At 35.6% G+C, this 19,822-nt stretch overlaps 1 protein-coding gene and 1 pseudogene across 1 annotated transcript; one reads left to right on the top strand and one right to left on the bottom strand.

Annotated features, from left to right (window-relative positions):
• The first annotated feature begins 2,512 nt into the window (after positions 1-2,512).
• Positions 2,513-11,078, top strand: LOC120139918 (annotated as a pseudogene).
• A 1,178-nt stretch (positions 11,079-12,256) lies between these two features.
• LOC120140048 (phospholipase D beta 1-like) lies at positions 12,257-16,674 on the bottom strand. Its single transcript, XM_039155108.1, has 10 exons — positions 15,671-16,674; positions 15,038-15,151; positions 14,722-14,916; positions 14,238-14,486; positions 14,068-14,136; positions 13,827-13,974; positions 13,346-13,494; positions 13,011-13,187; positions 12,716-12,913; positions 12,257-12,579 (listed from the first exon to the last, which is right to left on the bottom strand). Exons 1-10 carry the CDS (start codon positions 16,634-16,636, stop codon positions 12,286-12,288), a joined length of 2,559 nt encoding a protein of 852 aa, XP_039011039.1. The 5' UTR covers positions 16,637-16,674; the 3' UTR covers positions 12,257-12,285.
• Positions 16,675-19,822: the final 3,148 nt, after the last annotated feature.

Here is a 19,822-nt window from a genome sequence, read left to right on the forward strand (position 1 = left end):
ATACATATTATAACATAACAAAGAATAAACTTTTATTCAATAAACCTGTATTTTCCTCATTTACATGTTTAGGAATGGCAACGGGTCGGGTTCGGGTCGGGTTTTGCTCGCCCTGTCCCCGAACCCAAAATGAATCCCTGTCCCCAACCCCGACCCGATCCCCGATGGGTTTTTTTATCGGGGCGTCCCGTTGGGGATTTTTTTTGCCCCATCTCTGAACCCGACCCGAAATATTATACCCAAATTCGAACCCGAAAATATTTTATATATAATTAATATAAAATATATAAAATATTATATATATATATAATCGGGGCGGGGCGGGGATACCTTGCCCCGAACCCGACCCGAAAAATTCCCCGAAAAAAATCTTCGATACCCCACCTGACCCGATATCATTCAACCCGACCCGAACTTGATCGGATTTCGGGTTTCACCGTCAGGTTCGGGTCATACTGCCATCCCTATACATGTTTCTATTGAAATCTAAAATTTGTATAGATATTGAACCAGTCAAAAAGCATTTAAGCATTGGTGTAGTTTGTCAAGAAATTCCCATCTCATGTGACAAAAAATATTAATTACACACTTTTACAACACCATTAAACGATCTACCAAAAATAGTATTGCACTTCAAATCCATTCAATGATTCAATCTTTCTTCTTTTACGTTGTTTCTTAGCTTTCATTTTTTTTAGCCTAAGTTGGAAGTTTTTATATCTGTGAAATAAAAACTCTCCAAATTTTTACCCTTAAAACTTTTTTTTTCTGCACTCAATCGTCCCAAATTCGTATCATTTGCCACCCAATTCATATATTTAATTATAGGTTTAATAATAAAAAATTAAACTATTTATTTGATCTCTATTTTAATTTCGTGTTTTTATTTAAATAGTTTAATGGATTTTTCAAAGACATATATAATATTATATTTCTGTTTAGATAATTCGATGTTAAAAAGTTGATGACGATGTTGATATAATATTTTTTTTAATATTTACATGATTTTCTCTCAACAATCCAAATACATGTTTAATTGATTTTATTTTACCAATAAAGTAGTGATACATGTCTGATGAGTCAAACATTTACGTGATTTTTATATATAAATTCATATGTTTTAGTATTCTAATTTATATCAAAGTCTTTGTTTTAATGAGTATTTTATATTTCGTGTATTTGAATGGCTAAAGGTTAGTTCATGTATAAAAGTAGAAATTCGGACCATTACATTCACCTCATCATCTTTTTTTCTTTTAAATTATTAAAGTTAGGGGTTTTCATCCATTTTTAGTCATCTTCGAAAATCGTTGCTCTCGAACATTTTTTGCGACCATCTTAGACATTGATGAATTCATCTCATCGTTCTCTATAACTTTGTCAATTTAGATTTTATTAAAACCTCTTAAAACTCATAAAATTAAACAAAAAAAATTATCATTTTTAGGGGTTTGAAGCATTTCTCAAATTTGATGCATTGTGAGCAGGGTGAGCAAAACCCGACTTGAGTTAAGTTTGAGTTGTAATATCATAAACTCAACTCGATTTGAAATTTTTTTAAATTTAAATCGAGTTATAAAATACAACTCAAATAACTCGAATAATAACTCAAATAACTCGAAATTTTTAGTAATTAGACATTTAGATAGATTTTTGAAGATTTTAAGTTTGTTTCGTAGAAACCCAATTCAAGGAGAAGAACAAAGAGTAAAATATGAACATTTTTGTACATATCTTGTTGCGAATAGAAACCGGTGATGATCGACTAAAAAATTTCAATACCTAAAATTTAAGTATTTAAAAGTTTAATGACAAAATCGATATACGAGCTAAAGGATTTATATAGTCCTATAAAAAATGTTATTTTGAACATTAGTATATCCACACTAAAACAATGTTACTTTTTGTCACATTGTCACGTTCGACGAATATTATAGTTTATACCAACATATTATTTATCATTTGACAATGCGATGATATAATTATATGTAAAACTAAAATTAACACTGTAATGGTATATTCAAAATTGAAATTTTGGTGATACATAATAATAGTTAATTCTAAATTTTTAGATTTATGTTCTTTTGATACAATATAATCCAAATTTCCAAAATGGTCGAATGTCATCAAGCTCCATTCCCAGAAAAAGAAAAAAAGTCTCTCTGCGAAATCTTATGGTTCTAGGAAATCTGACTGAATCACGGCTGAAAAAAAGACAAATAAACACACACAAAAATATGTATACGCCTGGTGTAGTTCCTATTCAGGTGTGGTTTGCAACCTGTCAACAATGCAATCTATCCCATTTACTGCAGGAAAGTCCTCTTTTTTCCTCCTCCATTCATAAACCTTCACTTTCTTTCAAAATCCCAATTTTCCTTTCTGGGTAATCCCAAGTTGTCCAACATTTCCTTATAAATCTTACATGTTTCTCCCTCTTGTTTTAGCTTCTTCATACCGAATCTAACAGTGAAGAAGAAGAAGAAGAAGAAAAGTTAAGTTTTTGAACAAAATGAAAGACTCCAAGAAAGATTCGGAAATGGTGTGGGATCAGATTCCCATGAGAAGCTCTTCAGGCAACACTCTTGTTTCTGGACACCCGACACGACCAATTCCTAAGCTCATGGTCTTGTTGATCATCTCCGTTGTATTTACCTACATTGTCTACACTCTCAGTCTCTTAACAACTTCAGCTCAACGAACCATGGAGGATACCCCATTTACTTCTATGCTGCATCCCAACAAAACAAGCTTCCCATCTCCACCGTTGGTTCTCAATCAAAAGGCTGTGATATCGCCACCCAATCTCGGCCGTCGTGATGTCCTTGAAAAACAAGTGGTGGCAATGGAAATGAGACCAAAGCCGACTCAGATTCAACATGTTGTGTTTGGAATAGCAGCTTCTTCAAAGCTATGGCAGCAGAGAAAAGAGTATATAAAGATTTGGTACAAGCCGGACCAAATGCGCGGCGTAGTTTGGCTAGACGATCACGTCAAATACTCGGCCGACGAGAGCAAACCCTTCCGCCGTTTCGAGTCTCCAGCGACACTTCGAAGTTCCCTTACACGAACCCGAAGGGTCACCGGTCGGCGATGTGGAAAAGTCAAAGCATGAACATGCATTTCGGTGGAAAATTATAAAATATATGTATATATATATTAAGGGCACCGAAAGCATTCCAAGTTGCAGCTGGAATTGTTGATTTTTCAATAATGGTAGAATCATATTTTAGTCATTGTAATTTAGGGTATTTATAAATTAATCCTTAAGTTTCAACTATAAATACCCTAGCTCATTTAGCTTCAAAATCATCCTAAAGCATTCTAGCTTTCTTCCAATACTAGAGAGAATTTAGAGAGTTTCTTGAGAGTTGTTTTCTCCTTTTTATCAAGAGAGAATTATTATTGTTTTCTCCTTGGTAGATTGAGAGAAGTTGTAATTCCTATTTTCTCATAGTTAAATTCTTCTACCGTTGCCCGTGGTTTTTACCCTATATTATTTAGGGGTTTTCCATGTAAATTTTGTGTCTCTTTTATCTTCATTTTTATTTTCTCAAATTATCAGTTGTGATTTTTCTTTATTCGATAGCCGTCTTCCACAACAATTGATATCCGAGCCAGATTAGAGTGTGTAATATTTGCTTATTGTATTTGTGTTTGCCACCAAAAGGTGGATCCTCTAACATAAGAAAGTAAGAAGTTATTACTCATTCTTTGAAGGTTCCAGAGAACTATTCACGATAGTGAAATAGTGGGAGCTATCCGTAAAAGAAGCTATGGCAACGAAATTTGATATTAAAAAAATTCAATGGGAGAAATTTCTCATTGTGGAAATTGAAGATGAAGGTCGTCATGAGAAAAGACGGTTGTCTAGCAACTATCAGTGAAAGGCCGGTGGATTTCACAGATGACAACAAATGGATCGAAATGGATGGGAATGCTATGACAAACTTTCATCTAGCATTAGCAGATGAAGTATTGTCAAGCATCGAGGAGAACAAGACAACTAAGGAGATATGGGATCATCTCACCAAATTGTACGAGGTCACATCGTTGCACAATAAAATTTTCCTTAAGAGAAAATTGTACACTCTTCGGATGTCAGAATCTACTTCAGTGACGGAGCACTTAAACACACTGAACACTTTATTTTCTCAGCTTACATCCTTAAGCTGTAAAATAGTAGAACAAGAACGTGCTGAACTTCTACTTCAAAGTCTACCGGATTCGTATGATCAACTCATCATCAACTTGACAAACAGTAATGTCACCAGTCTAGTCTTCGATGACGTTGCAGCTGTTGTTCTATAAGAAGAAAATCGACGCAAAAACAAGGAAGGCAGATAAGTAAATCTGCAACAAGCAGAAGCGTTGACAACGATGAGAGGGAGATCAACAGAACGTGGCCAAAGAAGCAGTTACAAACATGATAGATCGAAGTCAAGAAGCAAGAAGAATTTAAAGTGCTACAATTGTGGAAAGAATGGTCACTTGAAGAAGGATTGTTGGAGTCTAAATAAAAACTCCAATCCACAAGGCAATACTGAAAACACTTCAGATGATGGAGATGCTCTATGCTGTGAAGCGTCAACCACCATAGAAGGTAAAAAGAGATATGCAGACATATGGCTCATTGATTCGGGAGCAACATATCACATGACCTCAAGAAGAGAATGGTTCCATCATTATGAACCTGTCTCAGGAGGATCTGTGTATAGTTGCAATGATCATGCCTTAGAGATCATTGGCGTGGGAACCATCAAATTGAAGATGTATAATGGAATAATTAAAGTTGTTCGAGATGTGCGACACGTGAAAGGCCTGAAGAAAAATTTATTATCCTACGGATTGTTGAATAATAATGCAAGTAAGATTGAAACACAGAAAGGAATCATGAAGGTGTTCCATGGAGTGCTTGTGGTGCTGAAAGGCGAAAAGATAGCTGCAAACTTGTACATGCTGAAGGGAGAAACATTGCTAGAAGCAGAAGCCTCTATTGCCTCATGTAGTTCAGATTCTGAAATGCTATGGCATCAGAAACTTGGACACATGTCAGAACAAGGAATGAAAGTCCTTGTGGATAAAAAGCTACTTCCAGGCTTAACAAAGGTATCATTTCCTTTGTGTAAGCATTGCATAACAAGTAAGCAGCACCGGTTAAAATTCAACACGTCAAATTCTAGAGCCAAAAGTGTTCTAGAATTGGTTCACTCTGATGTATGGCAAACACCAGTTACATCCCTAAGCGGAGCAAAATACTTTGTCTCATTTGTTGATGACTACTCCAGGAGATGTTGGGTGTACCCTATTAAGAAGAAGTCAGATGTGTTTTCCACTTTCAAAAACTTCAAAGCACGGGTGGAGCTTGATTATGGAAATAAGATCAAGTGTTTCATAACAGAACCTTGTTAGAAAGAACAAGAGCAATGTTGAGGGATGCAGGCCTTGAAAAATCATTCTGGGCAGAAGCAGTCAATACCACCTGTTATTTGGTGAATCGAGCTCCATCAACTGCAATAGAGCTAAAGACACCAATGGAGATGTGAACTGGTAAACCAGCTGATTATTCAAACCTCCATGTATTTGGAAGTATTGTGTACGTGATGTACAACGCCCAAGAAATTTCAAAGTTGGATCCAAAATCCAAGAAATACAAATTCTTAGGGTATGCGAGTAAAGGGGTATCGCTTGTGGGATCCCACTGACTGCAAAGTGATCATTAGCAGGGATGTTATCTTTGTAGAAGATAAACTACAAAGAAAAGAAGACGATGATAGCACTGAAAAGTCAGAGACTACACAGATACATATGGAAAAGGAGGTTGAACAAGGAGATTATTCTGAAGCAGAACCAACACATGATGAACAAGAACCAGAGAGTTCTGAAGCTCCAACAACTTGTCAATCAGATCATGTGAGAAGACGTCCCAATTGGCACTCAGATTATGTTATAGAAGGTAATATTGCATACTGCCTTTTAATAGAGGACGGTGAGCCATCAACATACCAGGAGGCAATAAACAGCTCATATGCTTCACTGTGGATGATGGCGATGCAAGAAGAAATTAAAGCACTTCATAAAAATAATACATGTGACCTTGTGCCACTACCACAAGGAAGAAAGCCAATTGGTAACAAATGAGTCTTCAAAATCAAGCAAAATGGTGACGATCAAGTTGAGAGGTATTGTGCAAGATTGATGGTAAAAGGATATGCTCAAAAAGAAGGTATTGATTTCAATGAAATATTTTCTCCTGTGGCTCGACTAACAACAGTTCGAGTAGTTTTGGCAATGTGTTCTACATTGAACTTACATCTAGAGCAGCTAGATGTTAAAACAGCTTTTCTTCATGGAAATCTTGAAGAAGAGATTTACATGTTCCAGCCTGAAGGCTTTGAAGATAAAGAAAAGAAGAACTTGGTTTGCAGGTTGAACAAATCTATGTATTGTCTAAAGCATGCATCGAGGTGTTGGTATAAGAGATTTGATTCTTTCATTATGTGCCTTGGATATAATAGACTTAATGCAGACCCTTGTTCTTATTTCAAGAGGCCTAGTGATAACGATTTTGTTATATTACTGTTGTATGTGGATGATATGTTGGTTGCAAGACCCAACAAAGATCATATTGAAGAATTGAAGGCACAACTGGCTAGGGAATTTGAAATGAAAGACTTGGGATCAGCAAACAAGATTCTAGGGATACAAATACACCGAGACAGAAGTAATAGGAAGATTTGGCTTTCACAAAAGAATTATTTGAAGAAGATCTTGTCACGATTCAACATGCAAGATTGTAAGCCAATTTCTAGCCCTCTTCCTATTAACTTCAAATTATCTTCCAGTATGAGTCCTAGCAGTGAAGAAGAGAGGATGGAGATGTCTCGAGTACTGTATACATCAGCAGTGGGAAGTTTAATGTTCGCTATGATATGCACAAGACCAGACATTGCACAAGCAGTGGGAGTGGTTAGTCGGTACATGGCAAATCCAGGCAAAGAACATTGGAATACAGTAAAGAGGATCTTGAGGTACATCAAAGGGACCTCAATTGTTGCATTATGTTACGGAGGATCAAATTTACTTATCAATGGGTATGTAAATTCTGGCTATGCAGGGGATTTGGATAAAAGCAAATCTACTACAGGATATGTGTTCAAAGTTGCTGGTAGAGCTGTAAGCTGGGTTTCAAAATTACAGTCAGTTGTGGCTACATCCACAACAGAAGCATAATATGTAGCAGCTACACAAGCCAGTAAAGAAGCAATTTGGTTGAAGATGCTATTGGAGGAGCTTGGGCACAATCAAGAGTATGTCTCTCTGTTTTGTGACAGTCAAAGCGTCTTGCATCTAGCAAGGAATCCAACATTTCATTCAAGGACAAAGCACATACGAGTTCAGTACTATTTCATTCGTGAAAAGGTGGAAGAAGGGACAGTAGATATGCAAAAGATCAATACCAAATACAACATAGCAGATTTCATGACGAAGGCAATCAAGCTGATAAATTTTCCTGGTGTCGATCCTCTTGTGGCATGTCAGAAACGTAAGCAACATGAAGGTACAAGGTAGAAAGAATGATGTGCATATATGATTGTTCCAATTAAATCTTCAAGTGGGAGATTGTGGAAAAGTCAAAGCATGAACATGCATTTCGGTGGAAATTTATAAAATATATGTATATATATTAAGGGCACCGAAAGCATTCCAAGTTGCAGCTGGAATTGTTGATTTTTCAACAATGGTAGAATCATATTTTAGCCATTGTAATTTAGGGTATTTACAAATTAGTCCTTAAGTTTCAACTATAAATACCCTAGCTCATTTAGCTTCAAAATCATCCCAAAGCATTCTAGCTTTCTTCCAATACTAGCGAGAATTTAGAGAGTTTCTTGAGAGTTGTTTTTTCCTTTTTATCAAAAGAGAATTATCATTGTTTTCTCCTTGGTAGATTGAGAGAAGTTGTAATTCCTATTTTCTCATAGTGAAATTCTTCTACCGTTGCCTGTGATTTTTACCCTATATTATTTAGGGGTTTTCCACGTAAATTTTGTGTCTCTTTTATCTTCATTTTTATTTTCTCAAATTATCAGTTGTGATTTTTCTTTATTCGATAGCCGTCTTCCGCAACATACGATTCGGATTTCTCGAATCGTGGCGGAGACGCTGAGGTTGAAGATTGATAACGTGAGGTGTTTGTGATGGGAGACGACGACACCGTTTTCCTAACGGATAATCTGGTTATGATTTTAAGGAAATATGATCATACCCAGTTTTATTATATCGGTAGCTTATCGGAATCTCATATTCAGAACATTTTTTTCTCTTACGGTATGGCTTACGGCGGCGGAGGCTTTGCCATTAGCTACCCGTTGGCTAAAGTTTTGGCAAGGATGCAAGATCGGTGTATTAAGCGGTACCCCGGCTTGTACGACTCCGACGATCAAATGCAGGCTTGTATGGCTGAACTCGGTGTTCCACTCACCAAGGAACTCGGTTTCCACCAGGTCGGCGACTCAGAACCGGACCTGTTAATGAACCAGTCATGCTACTGATTCACTGGTTCAACAGGTCGAACCGGTCCGACCGGTCGGAAGAATAGGACGAGGTCATAATTATTTAAAAATTAAATAAAAATACCAAAAATATTTAATAAAAAATAATTTTGTATATCACAAGTCATAACATATATAAGTTAAAAACCATAAAATCAAGTGAAACAAAACGATTCAAATTAACTACAACATAATATTTAAGGTAAAACATATTAAATAATAAATATAATTATATAACTATAATTAAAAAATAAATTTGGGGCTAAAAAAATCATAACAAAATGATATTGTTTGGTTTAATTTTTTAAAAATATCTCACATGGCTAAGAAACATAGAAGAACATCCCAAAAGTCTAAAGAGTAAAAATATGAGAACCAAACAATCCCAGATGGCTAAGAAACATAGAAGAGCATCACAACTAACTTCTATAAATAATAGAGGTAATTTGCATTCAAAATCATGGAGCCTTTTGGTGAGCATAGAGTGAACTATTCTTTCACTTCAATCAAGCTCGAATTTTAGGCTTCAATCGAGCTTTTAATTTTTTTTAGTTCAAGCCTTTTCGAGTTCAAGTTTCAATATTATATTTCGATTTCGAGTTGAACTTGATAATTTTTAGTTAGTTTGAGTCGAGTTGAGCTTACTTTTAAAGTTTGAGTCGAGCTCAGCAATACTCGAGTTCGACTTGGCTCGTTTAACAAACGACGTCGTTTGGTTTAATTTAAAAAAAAACAAAATTTGCGGTTTTTCCCGATTTTTTTCGGTTTTCAGTCGGTCGGTTCGAACGGTTTAACGGTTTCGGCCAATTCACTAGTAATAGTTCAACCGATGTAGTTTGAACCGATTAAACCAACCAGTCCGATCCGATTTTCAAAACACTGAAAGTGCATTATTATGGGTTTTCCTGCCCCCTTTTTTTGTATGAGTTCAATACTTGAATGTTTGTCTCTAATTATGATTTGGGGTCAGTTAATCGTTATTGAGAGTAGTGGACAATGCCACATTGGTCGGCGACAGTAGGCGTTATTATTCTATCTAGTTGAATTAAAAAAAATTAAATTATTGAATCCATATTTAAAAAATTATTAAAGTTTATTTTTAAGTTTTTATTTAAATTTTATTGTAAATACATATATATTTTATATATATATATATATATATATATGTTTAGATATTTAAATTATAAAATCAATTTAAATTATAAAACCAATCAATTTAATTATTAAAAAATTAAATTATTTAAAATTTATTTTGTAACTTAAATTTATTTGAAATCCTTTAAAGTCTTGTTAAATTTATAAAATTATGAGCGGATTTAAATTTATAAAATTACGAGTTAAATTTTTTAATATCAAAGAGTTTTTTTTTAAATCAAATTTTCTTCACCCGAGTGCTACAGTTTTCGGACATTAATTTACTAATTTCAGTGTTATCAACCTGGGGTAGATGATCAGTTCGTAGTGTAGAGGAAGTGGAACCCACGTGTTGACAGGGTTTTAGACCTGGTTCTGCTCAGGCGCGATTCTGTTACGTGGTTGCCACGCTCTTTTGACTGAAAGAACAGGTAGCTAAGCCCTGTATGTACGTGGGGCACACGAGACAATTGTTTGATTTCTGTGCATTTGTAGATTAGATGTCTTTAATCTATGGGATGTTCTTTGTTTAGTGCTCATAGTGGAGATGGTTCATTGCTGGAACTACTTTCACACTAGTGTTAATGCTATTGACTTTTCACTTGTGATTTTGTCATCCGATACAAATCTGATTCCAAGTTCTTTTCTCGTTGGTTCATGCGTTACAATCAGTATGACGTCTACGTCAACTTGTTTGGACTCTTCGCCGCGCATCCGGTGACGCCATTGGTGTCACTACATCATCTTGATGTTGTCGAGCCAATTTTCCCCAACGTGACCAGGGTTCAAGCCCTTCGGCACCTTATGTTGCCCGCTAAGTTCGATTCCGCCGGGATAATCCAGCAGTCTATCTGTTATGACAAAGCTAAGGGTTGGACCGTCTCGGTTTCGTGGGGTTTCGCCGTTCAAGTCTTTAGAGGAATCTTTTCGCCGCGGGAGATCGAAATGCCGTCGAGAACATTCTTGAATTGGTATAGAAGAGCGGATTACACGGCGTACGCGTTCAACACTCACCCTGTTACTCGAAATCCATGCCAAAAACCTTTTGTGTTTTACATGTCAATTGGGAGAATGGATTCCAAAATGAATCAAACCGTGAGTGAATACGGTAGGCACCATGCACTTCACCCTCCTTGCAGATGGAAGATGGCTGATCCCGATGAACTCGAAACGGTGATCGTCCATAAGAAACAGGATCCTCATCTGCGGGACAGAGTAAGTTGCTCTAGCATTACATTATTTGTAAAAACTCATTCATACTGACATCGGTATTTTTCTCATCGGCAGTCGCCGAGAAGAAACTGTTGCAGGGTCATGGAATCAAAGTAGCCAAGGACTATGGTGGTAGATGTGGGTGTATGCAAGGATGGTGAGGTTAGTGAAGTATAATACTGATTATAGTTGTTCTTACAACCTTAAATCCTGTCTTTTTTATTAATTCATATCCCCAAGTGTCCATTTATTTATTTGTCTGCAACTGTGTAGAGACAGTGTGATCAGGGGAACAAACCAAAAAAAAAAGGTGCTTGTATGTTGTATAAAAAATTGCGGTTGAATACTAGTTTAAACCTTCAATTGGTCCGGTTTCAATCATTGTTTTCCATCTCAATGACCTTGACAGTCATTTCTTGATTATGGTTAAAAGCTTTCGATGGGTACATTTGTCAATATGAAAGGGAGAGTTGGGAGCAAAATAAGAGTCCGGCAAAGCATAGATCATTGGATTCCAGTGTGGAGGTAAATTTGTGTTGTTGCCTCTAGTACTAGGGAAGGGTTGGTGGGTCCACATGTACAGTTGAAGTAAAGTAGAAGACCCCAAATAAGGCACCATTTCTTTATATATATATATATATATATAATTAATTTGACTATTACGAATCAAACAATATTTATGATTAAAAAATTTGTTATGATCTCTCGAGTTTTATGTTCAAGCACTTCATATACAATTGTATGAGTGTTTACTATAAAAAAAATTAAGAATTTTGAATAGGTTTTAATTGTATTCGCTATAAATTATTAAAAAATTAATTTGACTATAAAGTAACACTCCTCTTACCAATTGTTTACCCCTTCTGCTTTTTACTTTTTAGAATAAAAAGTACTCCACAATTTTCAGATTGGAATTTCCTAAAATTGTGCGCCTCAGAGAAATTTGATTTGATTTTAAATTTTGTTTATTTTTTAGTTAAGATGATAATAAATCATTTGTTAATTTAGTACAAATAAAAACATTCATTCAATTCAATGGAAGATTCACACTTTTATTTTCAAGTTTATATGTTAATTAACAGAAGCCCTTCAAGCATTTTGGGTCTTTGCAACAAACATTACTAATATATATTCGGGGAAGGTCTGATATTCATCTAATCCGAAAATCGATCCGATATTAATCGATATGAAAATCAACCGTCTTAAAATCGATCTGATATTAATCGATATGAAAATCAACCGTCTTAAAATAAACAAATATAATCATTTTGGAATCAACTTAGCAAATGGGTTCCAATGAAACCATCTATTGCTTTAATTTACAGAGACAGCCTTCAAACAATTCTCTCCTCTAAAACAAGAACAAAAAGGTTGGTAAGTAGATTTAGATTGTGAGATTTTCTTGAATGGCTGTAAATGAACCCACAATTTTTCCACCCACATCTGGGAATGTTTCACATCCAGGAAGTGCCTTCACTTTGCCCATCCGATCAACTTCGACCGGATACTTGAGTAGGTGACCCTTCATTTCTGTCACTTCATCAGCTATGTATTGTTTCCAGTTTTGCTCACCCAAAGATCGCACCCGTCTCACGCAATCTAGACTCTCCGGTCGCTCGAAACTCTCCTCAAGAGCTCCAATATGCTCTGCCCATAGTGACATCCTATATCCATAAACCTGCACTCATTTTAAGTGAAAGTGATTCAAGTCTTGATCTAAATATGCAAACAAGACCTTATGTATGAGCAAAACTATCAGTATCTAGTGATTAAGATCAATGCACTGGAATGTATGATGTATCATCTCAGCTTACTTGCCCATGTGGATTGTATCGTTTGCTTGAGCCGGTATGGCGAGGCTGATAAGCACCCATCGCTATTTCAGTGTCTCTGGTGCCTTCCATTGAGCGCTGGTTGATGTTAGCGGATCCTATTATGACGTACTCGTCATCTACTATCATACCTTTAGAATGGATGTAAATCATAAAGCGCCGGCTCTTCTTTGCAAGTGCCTGTGTTAACAACATTTGGTTCATTTTCTTATGGATGAGCAGGCTGGAATATTGAAGAGAAAGATGAGAGGTCTATATAGGTAGGCAAGGGAGGTACCTGAGGTGTATTAGACGCAGTGGGATCTCTAGCATTTGTAGAGTTTCCTCCGTCTACGGCCTCTCGATTACCAAGACAAAAGAAATTTAGAAAATCTTGAGGTTCATATCTGTTCTCAAGTCCAGTTTCCACCAATGCCTTGTAAATGATGTCATACATCATTTGCATTGTTTTATGCTGCACAAACCAACAATTGTACAGAGTGAATAAGATCAGTTTGGGAGCATTCTGCCGAATTTGAAATGAATACTACTGCCTGATACGTCGTCTAGCATGCAAACAATTGATACTTAACATATAGAAGTAATTTTCCCCCAAAGGTAATTGGAGTCTACCTGCCAAAAGAGAATCCTTTGGATAGGAGCGCTGGTTGTAACTCCTTCTGGCCACATCGGGATGAGAATATAAGCAGAAAATCTCTCGTTTGATCTTATTTTGTTAGCAATTTTCAGAGCAATTTCCATTGGAATTAAATTGTTTGCACCTGCAAGCAAAAGCCAAAAGCATGCTTAAAACCAATTATTTGGAGGTTCGCAGTATGGACAAAGACATCAGTATGAACAAGAGAAATGAATGTAGTCAGTCCAATCCAGCTGTTAGGGGATGGAGGTTTGCAGTTATAAATGGTTTGACTAGAAAGAGATCTTGTGAAAGGTATGAAAAAGTGAACTATTTGGAATGATGTCTCTATTTTCTCATGAACATCTCAATAAGGACAGATATCGAAACTTCTATTGATAATTAAGTCAAAAGCTAATTCTATATGACTAGTTCATCTTGCGTTCCTTTTTTCATCTTAAAGGCTAACTTCCTTACCTAAATCCTTTTGTGCATCCCAATTATATGATGATCCAAGAAAGTACTGATTCTCGATATAGATGAAGCGTTGAGCAGAACGGATTGCATTCACATATGCTGTGTGTATGCTCATGTCTATAAGAATATTCTTCCCACACACCAAGTTCTAAACAAAATATAAACATAAAAGTGGGTTATAATTCGTTAATCTTTCAACAATGGTTGATAAGAACAGCTAAAATCCATAGGCTTCTCTCACCATTTTTATAGCATCTTTTGGGTCATCTGGAAAACCCTTCACAGAGTTGGAATCAATTGAACGGAAAACCTTCATAGTAGGCAATGCAGGAACAGGTAAAAAGAATTAGGAAAATCCAAGTACAGAACAAGAAATAATTACCACCAACAGCTCACTAACATGCAAAATACCTGAACATGCCAAGTTTCAGGATCGTCTTTGCTCGAATAAGGGATTTCTGTCATCGGAACAATTTCATCAATCCTTTCAAGCTTTAGTAATGCATCGTCAACTGAATTCTTTAGTTTTTGAAGCCCGTGAGGTTTAGAAGCCTTTAACCAACGCTCCTCAAAGTTGGCGAGTATGTCATAAGCAGCTGGGCCATCAATTCGACAATGCAAATCATGCCAAGGTTCTCTTGGACAACCAGCTTTAGGTTCCTACAGAGGGTGAAAGATTAATGTCAGTAAAAAAGTTGCCTCGTGTAGCAGATGATTCCAACACCAAGGCTTCTATATTCAAAGTATATTCCACTTCATTATTACTATATGCTGCATTATTACAGATTAGTATAAAAACAGTTATTGTGCAACTGACACATTCTTCGCGTATATGTATATGGTTGCACCAAATCATATTGGATAGTCGATAAACAAATGAAAGTGAATAAGTTACCGTGAGGCAAGCGTTGTGATAGTCATCTTTGTGCACTGTTTGCAGTGTTCTGAAGAGTGGATGGTTTGGAGTATCGTACCGACCCTTGCACAAATCAAGACCACCAACAAATGCTGTAATCTTTCTTTTGTTGTTAACGGCATCAGCATCAACAATTACAGTTTTCTGATGATGGGTATAGATTGTTCCAGTTTCCTGGTAAGCAAATGTCAAATGACAGCTTCAGAGTATTTCAAATGTAAATAGCACCCAAGTGACATTTCCCTGATCAGAATACCAACAAACATTTTTGGCAAAGTTCATTAATTATACCAACCTGCTTTTTTACCCAGCTTCCTCTTCCGGCAGATCGAGGGCAAAGTAATACTTGCACAGAAGAGTGCTTGAAAAAACGGCGAGTCTCTTCATCATTTGTATCCATGATTCCATCCTGCAAACCCTGGAGGCCATCAGTGTATTCAAGGCTTCAAGCCCAAAAAATGACTAATTGCTACTTGAAGGACAAAACAAATGAATTGATTCTTTTATGACATATGGTACCAACACTCCTTAATTACTGGAGACGAGACTCTAAAAGGACCAAAGGAAGAATCGTGGCCTTTAACCTACAAAGCCTTATCACAGCTAGAACATGTTATTACAGAAAAAAATCAAGACAATTCCTGTCAAAGAAATAAGATCAGTTCCAATATGATGACTGCAACATCTAATAACTTGTGCAGCTACATCAAAGTGCACGGCTCAAGATTTATCGGCTGTACTTATGAACTCAAGAAAAAAAGGGGTATTTCTTCCAAAACCAGTATAAACCAAAAGTTGTAACTTCAATTATGAGTTAAAAACAGAGAACCTGGAAACAAAAAATAGCAGTATTTAAGTTTTAATTGTTATGCAACTTGTGGAACATAAAAACAACGTAACAAAAAAGGAGTTTGTTTCAGTTGCTCACCGTTTTATATCCTAAAATGCTCCTGGAAGTAGGATCGTCCCACACAAGGAGCAGCACCCGCACACCTTCCTGTGATTTAAGTTTAAGAAGATCGCCTAGTGTGGTATTGGATGCCTTACTGTTTTCACGAACAAGTCTGATATTATGAAAGACAGACCATCCTGCAATGTATATCAAACGACGGGCCTGTCCTATAGCGTTACAGATGTCCTTCCAGCAACTCCCGTGCTCATATTGAACATTGCCATCAACCTTCAAATTGGGAAGGAAACCATCATGGACATGAGCATCTTGATATAGAGTAACTTTGCACCCTTTTCTAAGAGGAAAGTATGTACCAGGAACACCATGATAATCAGGACCTGAACCTAATCCTTTATGGTAAATAGCCACTTGCTGGATCGGTGTGTACTGAATAGATAATGTCAAAACAGCCCCGGGTTTACAAGGCTTCCCATTGTCATTAAGAACAGGGAAGGCTCCTTCAACTTTTGTACCTGAGCATAGCTGTTCAACCGGAATACCAACAGCTCCCATGATCTGTGAGCCAACAACATCACTGTCTTTGACAACAAAGTGGACTTCAGAGGCATAATGTGCAACGGGGACATTAAAATATTGCATCCAAACCGGATTCTCGGAATTACTAATAACAAAAGTCCTCCCAATTACGGCACCCGCCACTGAGATTGTAACATAAGGATCACTGGTTATCTTATGAGGCATATGGCTTTCGATTTTTCTACTAACCTTTAAGTTAAACTTTCCAAACATATCACCCAACTTCTTGTGGAACATGTCCATGTTAGGAAGGTTTTTGGCCTCCTTGACCCAAATATCTAAATTGCCATGCAAGAGCAAAAGCCGCAAGGACTCTTTACTGGTCTTAAATGGCAGAACTTGTTGGCCCTGACCATGGTTCGAGCCTCCAAAGGAGAGAGTTTCATGGAAAAATGTAGTAGCCATTCGAAAATTGAACTAGAGTGGATTATTAAGGAAATGGTAGTCGAACAAATTTGGGGTAGCTGTAAGAAAACGGAAGATGTATTCTTTTGGATTGAACAAATCTGGTTGTTCGACGAGATTAAAGGGTATATAATATGAAAGAGAAGAAAAAGAGTTTGAAATGGTAAAAGAAAGTGGGAGGCACAGATGAACAAGGTGTGGTTTGAAAAGGTAGGCGATGGGGTCGATAAGTACGCTGATATAGTAAAATATTCAATATATTGAATGGCATTATTGAATGTGTTGAAGGAAGAAGAAGAAAATCTTGAACTACCCAATAAAAAATAGTCAAAAGAGGACCCATTAGTTTTTTTCCTGCAAAAGAATATTTGTACATGCAAGACATGGAAAAGGAGTTTTACAAAGATAGAAAGAGGAGGGATGGAGATTCCAATGCATGTGTAGAAAAGAGAGACAAAAGTTTAAGTTCGGGGTTTTTGCTGAGAATGTTCCATTTCGTGTCCGGCTTTCTTCCATTAATTATCTGTAGTAGTAGTAGTTTCTTGTACGGGTGGGCTTCCTTGGTCAAAACGATGCCGGTCTTTCGTCTACCTTGAACATCGGCCGCCACGACACGAAAAGCGATAACGACATTCTCAACTTGCACCTGTTTCTTTATTACAAAATATCATGTCCCGAAGATAGAAGAAAACCGGAATCGTTTGGGTGTGGTTCTGTATAAAACAAATGATAAACTACTTATTCGGTCACATACTTATTACTTAATTTCTGTTTTTATCACGTAATTATTATTTTATTAATCTTACCTAATATTATGTTTTAATTCCGTTTTGATCACCCATCGTTAAAAAATTAGCGTTGGTGTTGACTATCAAAATAAGATAATGTCAAGCCAATATTGAAAAATAATTAAGAAAATACCACGTCAGCATCACCATTATTTTTTCAACGACATGTGACCAAAACATAACAAAAACGTAATATTCAGAAACATAGTTAAGATCAAATATTGGGAGAGACGTATTTCAATTTGAAATAATAAGAATTAAATTGATAAGGATCTAAAATACTACTAGACCAAAAATTTTGGGAGGGACAATAACCCCCTCTCTATCCACTTGTCTCCCACTCATTCTCTTCTATATATATATATAGGGACAGAGCCATGATTAAATTATGAGAGGGACAAGTTGTTTAACTTTGAAACAAATATGATCTTTAAAATTAAATAATCATAAAATTTAAAGAAATTTTCGTTTAATTTCACTGATTTTTAAATTGAAGGGTCTTAAAGAGTAATTAAACTAAAAAAATAAGAAGTTAATTTTTCATTTTAAAACGGAAAGGGTTGTGAAATATAATTAAATCAGTGAATTTTGGGAGGGGTAATGACTTAGTTGTAATGATTTTAAAAATTATTAATGACCTAACGTCAATTAAACCATCAATGTTGGAGGGAAATTGCCCCTCCCACCTCCTAGGTAGATTCGTCCATAGTAACACTAGGTATGGTTTTGAAAAAGATAATAGTTATGTGAACAAACAAAAAAACTAAGTAATAGGTGATGATCAAATTAATAATTTAACCTAGGAAAATGATGGGGAAAGAAGGTGGAAGCCGCCGCGCAAGAGTTGTTGATAGCATGGACTGAAAGGATCAAAAGCATATAAAAAAGAATGAAAATGTCAAAATGTTTAGCTGAAAACACATTAAATAAAAGTTGTCTATAGCAATCTAAGATTGAATCATGAATTTGTAGGATGTTAGCATCCAAAGTTGATAATGGAGTTCAAAGCTGACAGTGAAATTAAATTCTCCATTAATTCCACCTCACAACAACAATTTCATTCAATCTCATAAAAGAAAGGTACATCACCCTATATACTACTCCTTGGTTGGATTTACTATCTTCCACTAGCAAAAGATTTAAGTTGGGCACAAAGCAGCCCACGATGAACTTGTGCAAAAACAGTAAGATATAAAATAAAAAAGATTCCTCCTACTACGCTTCATTAAATAGTTTTTTTTGAATTTTTTTTGAAATATCTAATATTTTATTTTAGCATAAAAAAACTCCTATGTGTAGTATTGTAAACGAGACTCGAAAAGTCACGAGCCTAAAATTGTCAAACTCGACTCAAACTCAAAATCAAAAATTGAAGCTCGACTCCGACTAGAAAGCTCGTGAGCTTCAAATTTTCAAGCTCGACTTGGAATAAAAAATTGAAGTCCGACTCGAGCTCGGAAAAGCTTAAACTCGAAATATTCTCAGACTTAACTTGAATGAAGCTTAAACTAAAGCTCGGTCCAAGCTCGAACTTGAGTTCAAACCTAAACCTTTAGTACATGAAGCCTTATATTATATTTTTTAAAAACAACAATATATAAATGTTAATATTATTAATAACTTAATTTAAAAAATAAAAATTTAATATATTATTTTTTCGAGTTGTTCGTGAGGTTTTCGAGTCGGATATCAAGTAGCTCACATCGACTTGTTAAAAGCTCAATTTGAGTTAAGTCTATTTGATTCGAGTGTTGATCGAGCTTTGACTGAGTAAACTCGAGTAGCTCATGATATGTCTCATCTCATTCACAACCCTACGTCTGAGAATGAAAAATGGTTAGTTAACAAACGATTAACATCTAAAACATGGGCTTTTCTGCCTGAAATGAAACATTGAGGTCAAAATGCTTTAGAAAAAAATTGAGGGTCAAAATGACTTTTTGATCGAATGTTAGGGGCCTTTTTGTATATAATGAAATGTTATAAGCCAAAATGCTAAAAAAAAGAGTTTAACCAAAATGACATTTTTGATAAACATTGATACTAATTTTGATATTATGTCAAAAAGTAAAACAACATAGTTAAAATTAATTACTATAAATAATAATAATAGAAGGAAAAATGATACAATTACTATATATGATAAAATCTATTGTTATAAAATTAATTTTGTTTAGATTGATGTAATTAAAATAATATATGTTATCTTCAAGGTTAGCGCAATCTTTCAAATGTCATTCAAGGTTAAGGAAGTCTTTCAAATGTCATATACTCAAGTGAAAATTTGAATCCAATCGATATTATTGTTTTTTCTCATGGAAAGAATTTTGTGAAAAAAACAATGAATATGGAATCAGAGTGTTTTTTTTAATTAATCAATGGTATCTGATTTATGATC

This window comes from Hibiscus syriacus, unplaced genomic scaffold (assembly GCF_006381635.1).
Source record: "Hibiscus syriacus cultivar Baekdansim isolate YM2019G1 unplaced genomic scaffold, ASM638163v2 tig00110777_pilon, whole genome shotgun sequence".
Classification (NCBI taxonomy): domain Eukaryota; kingdom Viridiplantae; phylum Streptophyta; class Magnoliopsida; order Malvales; family Malvaceae; genus Hibiscus; species Hibiscus syriacus.